Genomic DNA, 10,711 nt, shown 5'->3' with positions numbered 1-10,711 from the left:
GGCCGGGCCCCGCCGAGAGGGGCGGGAACCGCCCGGCGGCTGCACACGCCGCGCTCGGGTTCCCGGCGAGACGCCTGCGGGGGCCCGCGGAGCCCCGGCCCCATGACCCGCGCCGGGCCGGGCCGGGCCGCGCCGCCCCGCGGGGCCGCCAGCGGCGAGCGCTGCCCCGCCGCCGGCCTCAGCGGGCGGGGACGGGCGGGACGCTCCTCGCGCTCCCATTGGCTGCGAGGCAGACGCTCCCCACCAATGGGCGGTTAAGGTGGCGCCGATGGACGGCCGGGGAGCCTATGTGAGCGGCGTGCGGGGCCCCGCCCCCGGAAGCGTGCCTGGTGCTGGCGGCGAGGGCCGGTGCCGGTGGGCGCTACGGCCATGGCCGGTGGTGGGGATGCGCCGTGTGTTCCGCTCCACGCTCTGCTCCGCGCTGTCAACGCCCTCCTGCAGCAGCGCCGCTACCATGCCGCGCTCGCCGTCCTCAAGGGCTTCCGCAACGGGGCTGTGTGAGTGCGCGGCGGCGGCTGAGGGGAGGAGGGGGCGCGGGGGGCGGTGTATGCCGATTCCCTGGGGCCCAGTCGCCCCGAGGGCCGCGGGAAGGCCGCCGTGTGCCCTCCTTGCCTGTAAAGGGCTCTTGTGGTAGAGGTTCGGGAGAGGCGTTTCCGTCTCCCCTGCCGGTAGGCGAGGTTTCAGCTGCTTTTGGGGTCCGTTTTGGGCCTGGCTTATTGGGGTGCATGTTCTCTTAAGTCTGTGGCCTGGGCTCCTTCTGGTTTGGTGTGCTGCTGCCACTGGGATGACTTAGAAGTAAGATGTGGTTGCTTAAGTGGCATCTTTTGGCTGTCAGTAGAATAGAAATAGAATCATTTGATAGTATGGTACCGAAACTCTGAAATATGTGTTTGCTTTTGCAGTTACGGAGCCAAAATTCGTGGTCCGCATGCCCTGGTGATGACTTTCCTATTCAAGAGCGGAAGGTATGAACCCTAGTTCTGTATTTCTGTGTTACTGCTTAGAACGCTTTCATTCAAGCATTCAATTTTTCATGTTTCTAGAAGGTTTAAAAAGGTACATGAGCCATGTTCATAGCCTGTTGTTCTGATAGCTAAGCAGGACAACTCCTATGCACGCACAAATATGTCATAGGGATTGACCACTCTTAGAATGGTTGATGAGGACCAGTGGGAAGAGGAGAAATTAGCAGATGCACACAGCAGCACTCCACTCTGTTCATATAAGGGAAGTCAAACTGAGTCAAACTGTAGCAGTGCGCGTTGTGGCTTTCCCCACTTATACCAGAGGTTTGCACTTAGGCAAAAAAATTTATAAAAGGCTGCTTGACTAGTCATAGAATTTGACAGAAGCACAGTCCGCTGTCTGTGTTCTGATGGGTGAGCCAGAGGTGAAGGTGTTCTCACATCTCACAAGATGTTCTCTGGGGTGCCCAAGCTGCCAGTCTAGATGGGCAGGCCAGAGGGGTGTAGTGTCCAGGCTCAGTAGCTGCAGTGATCCTGCCTTTTTGCTCTCCTAATTGTCTGTTTCTTTTCTTCAGTTTAAGAGAGAAATTGAAATCGATTGCTCAGGCTACGTACACTCATTCCCGGAACTTGGCATATTTTGTGTTCACCTACAAGGGGCTGATGGCATTGCAGTCCCAACTACAGGGGAAAAAAATTCCATTTCATACTTTCTTTGCAGCCTGCATTGGAGGTTGGCTAGTGTTCCGTGAGAACAATCCCATCAACAACCAGGTAAATGCGTTCATTGAAAGTTTCCTTGACACAAAAAAAAAAGAAAAAAAAAACAAAACAAAACACAACAGATGGGTGATGGTGTGCTGGGAAGTGGTTGGTATAGCCTGGCATGTTTCTGGTGGTTCCTTACCATGTAGCATTACTATATCACCATATTCCTCTTCGCATAAGTTCTTGTTTTGGCCGCTCTGCACTCAAATTCTAGAGGTGGTTGTGTGCCTCCGTGAACGGTGTGTGCAGTTTGAGCACTAAAAGCCCAGGTTTGCCTCTGGAGCTACACTTGTCTGCATCAGAAGGCCAGCAGTCATGCAATCCAAAGCTTTGGGCTACTCCACCTGTGATCTGAGCTGTGGTAACTAGCTGTGTGCCCTCCTGGTCTGCCCACTCGCAGGGTTAAACCCTTTAGCTTGAATGTTGTAAGTGTAGAGCATAATCGGTTACTGAGCTACACTTAACTAAACTGGTTAAACTGACAAAAGCTGCTCAGGGGCCATTTGATTTCAACCTGGTTGTTAACACACAGTCACAGATTAGTCAGTAAAACACACAGATGCAGATTAATCAAAAGTGTTCTACTTATGCAATGCCCTGTAAGAGCATCCCTTCGGTCTGGTTTTAGGCTGTGTCCAGACTACCCAGTTTGTGTCCGCCTGGCAGGCTAGCAGGGCGGCTCCTTGGCTTTCTAGTAGCAGCAGCATCTGAGGTAGTATTAACTGAGCAACAACAAAAGTTGTGCAACTGCAGAGATGTGTTGCGTGAAGTGTAACTTGATTACTAAATTAAAGCACCAGCAGCGCCACAGGACTTTGAGAATGTAGGGAAGACACAAACATCTCCAGTTATAAAGACTGCTTGATATGTGAACCTACGGCCTGTTTGCTTTTAAGTTGGGTAAATTGTTTCCACTCCTCTTGCCTAGCTTATCGCTTCAAAATCACTTAACCGGCTAGTATATCTGGTCAGGTTATTTACCTAATGCCCTTTGGGTTTTCTCTTCATGCAGATCATTATGTACCTGCTGTCTCGTGTGCTGTTTGGCTTGTCTCGGCTGGCGGTGGAAAAGGGCTATGTCCCACAGCCAAAGCGGGATCCCTTCCCACTCATCGCTGCTCTGTTATGGGGGACAGTTCTCTGGCTCTTTGAATACCACCGGCAAACTCTGCAGCCTTCTCTGCAGTCCTCCATGACCTACCTGTATGAAGATAGTGATGTATGGCATGACATTTCTGACTTTCTCATTTATAACAGAACGACAGACAGCAAGTAGGTGGTTCATTGTAAACACCTTTGAATGGGATGGTACCTTTTGGCAGCTAAGGGAAAAGGTTATTCTGTTGCTTTTGACTGGTGATTTTTTTTTTTAAATTAATATCTGTCAGGCAGTTGCCTCTTGTGTCCTGGTCAAAATGTTCTGATTAGTCTTGGCTCTGTTTAGAGCAAGTAAATACTCCACAGAAACTTGTTGCAGTCTTTTTTAGGAGAGGCCTTATTTTCCCTACAATCTGGCTCTGGGTTTTTTTGTTTTTTAAGAAACTAAACATACTTACAAAATGTCAGCCTGACAGTAATTGGAGAGTATGTCTAATCATGAAAAACTCTTCTAGGAATCATCTGTGTGCTTGCAAGACAGAAGGGTTTTTCTGTGCTCACTGTAGTGTGATGGGAGCGGGGGACCTGCTCAGGTCTGAAAGCAGGGACATAACCTTGATTTCTGTGGATGACTGGAAATCTTGTTTAATCTGTTACAAGGACAGCTGTGTGCTCCTTAAGAGAGTTTCTCTGGAGTTTTCCCTCAGGGAGACAATAAGATGTTTGAGACTAAAATTGTTAAGGCTGTCTGGTACAAGCCTGGTAAATCCGGTTTGGAAGGACTGGGTTTGCTCGGTTTCTTTCATGCACTTGAGCTGAATCTGTCCCTCTGCAGAGTGCACTAATTAATACCCTGTAATTATTTTAAACTTACATGTAAAGTTTTTAAAAGCTGCTTGAACTAAATACCAAAAACAGTTACACAACTTAAACTCCTTTGAAAACAGACTGAGATGCACTGCACGCCTTCAGATATCACGCTGGGTACTTTATATGTAGAAACGAGCAACACTTTTAACAAGCACTTTTATTTTGGTGGAAGGTAAGCACATGGGTTTCTCTTAGGTCCCAAATCTACCCTCCACAGCAGTGGCATGTATTAGCTGTAGTGAAACTTGAATGTACCTGCAGTTTGTGTAGGCTTGCTGAGTCAGGTTGAGGCCACAGGTGAATAGGTGAGTGAATCTTCCTCTTAAAAATACACTTGCTGAGCCCCAGGAGTAGTGCAGCACACACTGGGCTTTAACAGAACAGAAGATTGACTAGATAGCTGAGAAAAACAGGTTCTGTTCTTAAAAGTAATAAATTCAAACTATTAATAGTGCAAAGCACTTTGCACTGCCATATAACACTATACCATTCCCTTCATGATGTACATTAAAGTAACTCCTGATGCAGTGGTTTTATGTGGTGATATTTGCAAGAGAGTCGTTAAGTTTCCTGTGCTAATTGTTCCCTTTTGGCTCAGTTGGGACTATTTTGTTTGCTCTCTTTCTGTACCCATCTGCTTTTCCATCCTGACCTGACCATGTCATGTCATAATCCCACTGATGCTGTTCTTCATTGTCTTTTGAAGTCTCTTTACACTCCAGGCTCTAGCAATTTGTTGTATTCAATGATATGACTGAAACAGTACATTTAAGTTCAGGTAGTTTCTGAGTAGAAAAAAATTCTCAATTTCTTCTTAAGTCATTTTTCCTTGTCCTCCTAAGATCTTTGTATTACTATTACACATATTATGAGTCCCACTTTGCTCTTTATTTTTCCAGTCTCTGTGTCAGCAAGAGGGAGAGTGAAATGTTCCCCTCTCCCTAGTCTGTCTGGTGCTGCGATGTTTGGGATTGAATTGCATCAATCAAGCCTGAGTGGCTCAGGTGGAGTAGGAATAGAGTCTTCTGGCTCTTGAACTGAATCTAAGGCTGAGTCCAACTACATTCCCTGTGAGATCTTGCAGTGCAGAGGTGGAACCTTCTCTGTGCTCTTGCCATGCAAATCCACGACGTACTCATGTTTGGTGCCCAAAAGACAAGATACTGCTTTGCCATAATAACTGTCTGTGGTACCTTTAACTTTTAACTTCACCTGCTGTTACAGTCTGTACCGAATACTTAAATGCTGATTGGTGTTCAAATTTAATCAGGTAGACCCCAGGAAAGCTATAGAAGTTAGGAATTGGGTGTGTTTCTTTGTAGTTAAATGTTTTCTTTGGTGTAGATAAGCTTAAAGATTCAAGTACAGAAAAAATACTGAAGCTACAGGTGAGGTCTGATTTCTTTATAAACATTGTATCTTCATTTGCACCCCTGCTGCATATCTGAAGCAGCACCAGTGCAGAACTCTATTTTTCTGTCAGAAGCCTCAATATTGTTCCAAATAAGAATGTTAGTATTCTGCTAATATTGCTGAACTCCTACAAGCTTTGATGGGACAATCTGACAGCTATGGCTTGAGAATTTCTCCCTAAAATTATTAGACTGACAAATCCTTGACCATGTACAATTATTGTAGTAAAAGATGGTGCAGGCTGGTTATATGAGCTGTGTGTCTGTAAGAAGTTTTTAACCTTTTTAATTTACAGCTGGCATTCCTTTCTCTGAGAAAGGCTTGTGATTCCCTTAGAGGCAAAATCATTTTCTTCTGCTAGGAGTTCCACCACTGCAACCACACGGCTGCTCGTGGAGCACTTCTCTGGGCACATGAAGGACAAGTGACCTGTCCTGTCTTTTTGATACTACAGTCCTCTCTAGATGACAAAAACAAGCCAATAGCAAGTTTCTAGTATCAACCTGGCAGCAGTGGCCAACAGTCCTTGGTTCAAAATGCCCCTTTTCTCTTGGGAATCTATCACCAAACTCACTTTCAAAGCAAATTGTGCCTGAGCCTCCAACCATCTGTACTTCTGATCCAGGAACCAGCTGCCATCCCTGGAAGACAAACTGCAGCTCATCCCGGGAGCAGGACCCGTAGAGCAGCAGCCATTAGCTGGGTGTTTGCAGGCGGTTGGTTTTCCTGCTGCGTTGGGGCAGGACGTTAAGCTGCAAGTCACTTCTTTCCCCAGGGAAGTAATTGGAACAGTTCTTTAATGGCATTAGTCTGCATTGCTGTTCCTGTGACCAGATAGCTGGGGATGAACCCCTTATGCTACCAAGGTGTTGGAACAATGCGGGCGTGTAGTAAGGAAGTGAACTAGAAGTAATTTGTCTGAGTCAGACTTCTCGGATACATAAGTTACACTCTCTGCCCTCCCCCAGTGCATTGTGTGGGGGATTGAGTCCCCTGTTTGTGTTCCTTTTTTATTAGCATTAAAACCAAAAGAAATAAAGAGACAGTTGGGAAGCCACCTGCGAATCGGCCAAATGCTTAAGAATCACAAAGGAGTGCCATTTTCTCGCCCCAGCCCTGGTTGGTTTTGAATTTTAAGTTGAACGTGGGTTTGTTTGTCTATGGTTTTGAATTTTAAGATGAATGTGGGTTTGTTTGTCTACATCAACTTTATTTTCCCTTGTTATTTCTTCCTTGACACCTGACCGTGAGATGCTGAGTGCCTCTAAGGAGGAGTAGAGTGTCTCAATGCTTAGCTCAGTTTGTCAAAAATTAGGTTTACTGGATAAAATTGAAGTGTTCATTTTAAAATTATGTCTCTCCTTCAGATTTTAAGCCTTGTTTAGAGGCAGTTTTAAAGGTTAATGAATCAAACCGATCAAAAGTTTTCAGCAAGCCTTGAATAGCAGACTGCCTATACTGAGCTATTAATCATTTATTTTATGAAGGAACAAAGCAAGCTCAGGGTTATTTACTGCCGCTGCATGCTGCCCTGGCATACCCACTGTGCTTCACTTCTCTTTGGAGGACAGCTTCTATGCTAGTGCTGGCTCTCAGGATTGCTGAAGAACCGTTTCCGGGACAATTACATTATTTAACAAAGGTGAAAATTAAATGGGTGCATGACATTTGGTTTAGCTAAGGTTTTTTGTAGTGTGTTTGATCCTTTCGGTTAAGGGGAGGATATTTCTGAAAGCAAGACCTGTGCTCGTCCAATTAGTGCCCCAGAGGAGCGCTTAGGGAGGCGGCTGCTGCTGGAAGGGATGAACCGGTGTTGGCAGTGTGACAGCCTGCCTTGTCCCGGTCACCAGCCCTGCGCGGGGCAGCTGGGTCAGGAGGGGGAGGCTGCAGAAGAGCTGTGATACTGGTGCTGCGAGACTTTCTCGCCCTGGTGGAGTAGTTCAAGCTCTGCTTTAAATCGAGCTGGGTGGCAGGTAGAAGTGTGAGGATGTTCTCTGGCTGCTGCTGAATTAGACCAAAATGAGGTGTCCACGGGGACAGCCTGTGACTGCAGAGGGTCCCCTGTGCACGCTGGCTGGGAGCTGTCGTGGGTGGCTGGTGCCAGTGGAGTAACCAGAACCCCGTGCAGGTACCCTCACACAGGGGAAACTGCTGTGACTCAAACTCGTTTTCACTGCATCAGCACAAATACAACCTTTGGATAATACCCCGAGCCCCATGCTGTTTCCTATTTGTCAGGTTGTGTTTGTCTTCCAGGATCATGCCAACTTGAGCGGAATGTGTTAGGTTTTCTGATGCTGGTTTTGAAATCCAGCAGATAAGGGAGGAGAGAAAATAAGGCATAATGCTCTCCAGCATAACGTCTGCCTGCCGCTGTTAATATTTTAGGGGTTCTAATCTTGAATTTTCAACCTGTGTCTTCATACCAGATTGTTGAAGGGGGTAACTTTTTTTGTTTACTTAGAAGAATTTTCATCTGCCTCATTTCCTTACGAGACTGGTGATGAGGAGGGGGAAAAACAAATTAAATGCTCTATAATACAAGCATTATTACCTCTGATTTTGGTATATATTTTGTGTTGATAATTGCTGTGTAATCCAGGCCCTGATTTTCTGACAGCGTAGAATAAAGTTAAGAGCATAAACTCAGGTAACTTGTTATTACACTGATCAGAATGCTTGTAGGAATTAATGTCTCCGCTTTTGGTTTTAAAATGTGTGAAAGAGGGGGCAGTGGGTTGTTGTCCACTATGAATTGACTTCTTGTGCAGTTGAAGTACATCAATCCAAGACTTTGTGCCAAACTCATTTGCAGATTATTTCTCTATAATAACTCTGAATATTATAATACTGGGCTTTCTATAATAATAATAAAATCCTATTTTTTTCCTCTTTTTTTACTGTCGTCATTATTAAGCTAAAATATTGGAAGTAATGCTTAATTATTGCATGTTACCAGTCCTATATGTAGAGAAGTTATGCACAGAGTGTGTTTGTGGCATCAGTTGTGCCCTTGTGTTACCAGCGTGGAGGCAATAGGCAGTGCTACTTTGAGCACATGGTCAGATCGAACTACTGCAACATTGGCTAGCTCAGGTGAGGATCCTAGATGCAAAGACAAATTGGGGTGGCTGTCTTTTTTTTTTTTTTTTTAAGCATGAACTTTCCTATGCTGCAGTTGTTTGGATCACTCAGCATGGCCATGCCTTCAGACCAAGTGACTCCAACTGTGGCTGGGCTGGGAGGATCGTAGCACATACAAATGCACGCACTCAAACGCAGTGTAAATGGGGAAGAGCGTGACCAGCTCTTGCATTGCAGCAAAGAGTCCGTCTGTCCCACCAGGTGTTCCTGGGGTGATGTGGTTACAGGGCAGACTGCTCCTTGGTGCCTTGCAGTCCGCCAGGAACGCACGCAAGTGTTTGCAGAGAGCACACAACTGTTCGGAGAAGTCGGCCGCAGGAAGCTCTGCTGGTGACTGCCCCGCTCGCGTGTGGAGTCCTGGCTTCGGTCTGTGTGCCTGGTCCTCGCCCAAATACCCCTCCTTAGGGCAGGCGGCCTGCGGCAGGACCATCTGTCAGAGCAGGGCGCGGATACGAGGCACTGGATGTGTGTCTGAATCTGCTTCGCCCATTAGCTAAACACAGTAAGGACGTACACAGACAAAATACAGATGTATGTAGATGATTGTACTGCCTCTTCCAAGCTAAGAGCTACAGAAAGAATATGCTGTAGAGGTAACAGCAGCCCCTGTGTGAGGAGCTCCCTACGCACGGGCAGGTAGGGGAGGTCCTGATCCCAAGCAGAAGGTCCTTCTTTGAGGGGATCACTGAGTAGCTGTAGGACAAAACCTCCTGCTTTATAGCTGCTGCAGTGCTGGAGTGTCCAGCCCAGGCACATGAGAAGCCAAATTAACACTTCTAAACTGATGTCAGTCCTATCTCAAAGTGGTTTTTTCCCCTCTCAAAGCATCATGCTGTACCTGAAGCCTTCTTCCATTCCAAGTGAAGCTCTGACTGAGCTGCAGGTTTTGCTCTGACTCTTTACCTGCCTTTTGGGTTTGCAGTGCCAAGGACCATGCTCTGAACCTGCTGGGAAGTGAGCTCAGACTGGCTAGAGTTACTAAGTCTAGGTAAAAGCTAAAGCACAGAAGCAACATCAAGGGGCTTATTCCCAAATGTACTCCTTGATGACTCTCAGGCTATTTGCACAATGTACTGCTCTGAGAGGAGACACTTCAGCCTCCTTCCCTCTGTAGGCCTTGAGTGAAGGAAGTCATAGAATCATCAAGGTTGGAAAAGCCCTTGAAGCTCCTCCAGTCCAACCATGAACCTCACACTGACAGTTCCCAACTCCACCAGATCCCTCAGCGCTGGGTCAACCCGACTCTTCAACCCCTCCAGGGATGGGGACTCCCCCCTCTGCCCTGGGCAGCCCATTCCAACGCCCAACAACCCCTTCTGCAAAGAAATCCTTCCTAAGAGCTAGTCTGACCCTGCCCTGGCGCAGCTTGAGGCCATTCCCTCTTGTCCTGGTGCTTGTTCCTTGGTTCAAGAGACTCATTCCCCCTCTCTGCACCCTCCTTTCAGGGAGTTGCAGAGGGCGATGAGGTCTCCCCTCAGCCTCCTCCAGACTAAACCCCCCCAGTTCCCTCAGCCTCTCCCCATCAGACCTGTGCTCCAGACCCTGCACCAGCTCCGTTGCCCTTCTCTGGACACGCTCGAGTCATTCAATGGCCTTTTTGGAGTGAGGGGCCCAAAACTGAACCCATTCATCGAGGTGCGGCCTCACCAGTGCTGAGCACAGGGGTGAGATCCCTTCCCTGTCCCTGCTGGCCATGCTAGTGCTGATACAAGCCAGGATGCCACTGGCCTTCTTGGCCACCTGGGCACACTGCTGGCTCCTGTTCAGCCAGCTGTCAATCACCCCCCCCAGGTCCCTCTCTGACTGGCAGCTCTCCAGCCACTCCTCCCCAAGCCTGTAGCGCTGCTGGGGGTTGTTGTGGCCCAGGGCCAGCACCCGGCATTTGCCCTTAGTGAAGCTCATCCAGTTGGCCTCAGCCCATCGCTCCAGCCTGGCCAGGTCTCTCTGCAGAGCCTCCCTACCCTCGAGCAGACCAACACTCCCACCCAACTTGGTGTCACCTGCAAACTGACTGAGGGGGGCACTCGATCCCCTCGTCTAGATCATCAATAAAGATGTTAAACAGGAGTGGCCCCAAACCCGAGCCCTGGGGGACACCACTCGTGACCGGCCACCAACTGGATTTAACTCCGTTCACCACAACTCTTTGGGCCCGGCCATCCAGCCAGTTTTTTACCCAGCAAAGCGTGTGCCCATCCAAGCCTGGAGCAGCCAGTGTCCCCAGGAGAATGCTGTAGGAAACGGTGTCAAAGGCCTTACTGAAGTCAAGGTAGACAACATCCACAGCCTTTCCCTCATCCAATAAGCGGGTTGCCCTGTTGTAGAAGGAGATCAGGTTTGTCAAGCAGGACCTGCCTTTCATAAACCCATGCTGACTGGGGTCGAAGAGCCTTGTCACACGGAGTGGCTTTTAGCAACTGTGATGGGAAGCAGCACAACCAGTAGGTTGTGCT

General features: G+C 48.0%; 1 protein-coding gene across 1 annotated transcript; it reads left to right on the top strand.

Annotated features, from left to right (window-relative positions):
* Positions 1-245: 245 nt before the first annotated feature.
* PXMP4 (peroxisomal membrane protein 4) lies at positions 246-8,008 on the top strand. The gene is made up of 4 exons (XM_074843006.1): positions 246-497; positions 903-965; positions 1,541-1,739; positions 2,746-8,008. Exons 1-4 carry the CDS (start codon positions 370-372, stop codon positions 3,007-3,009), a joined length of 654 nt encoding a protein of 217 aa, XP_074699107.1. The 5' UTR covers positions 246-369; the 3' UTR covers positions 3,010-8,008.
* Positions 8,009-10,711: the final 2,703 nt, after the last annotated feature.

Source organism: Strix aluco, chromosome 17, assembly GCF_031877795.1.
Source record: "Strix aluco isolate bStrAlu1 chromosome 17, bStrAlu1.hap1, whole genome shotgun sequence".
Lineage (NCBI taxonomy): Eukaryota > Metazoa > Chordata > Aves > Strigiformes > Strigidae > Strix > Strix aluco.
The sequence above is the reverse complement of the archived record's forward strand: the minus strand, read 5'-3'. Positions and strand labels throughout refer to the sequence as shown.

Excerpts from the sequence above, each read along its gene's own strand:
- PXMP4 (XM_074843006.1), top strand. The coding sequence starts at position 370 with ATGGCCGGTGGTGGGGATGCGCCGTGTGTTCCGCTCCACGCTCTGCTC. Across the intron at positions 966-1,540 it reads TTCCTATTCAAGAGCGGAAG|TTTAAGAGAGAAATTGAAAT; the intron begins GTATGAACCCTA and ends TCTTTTCTTCAG. Across the intron at positions 1,740-2,745 it reads ACAATCCCATCAACAACCAG|ATCATTATGTACCTGCTGTC; the intron begins GTAAATGCGTTC and ends CTCTTCATGCAG.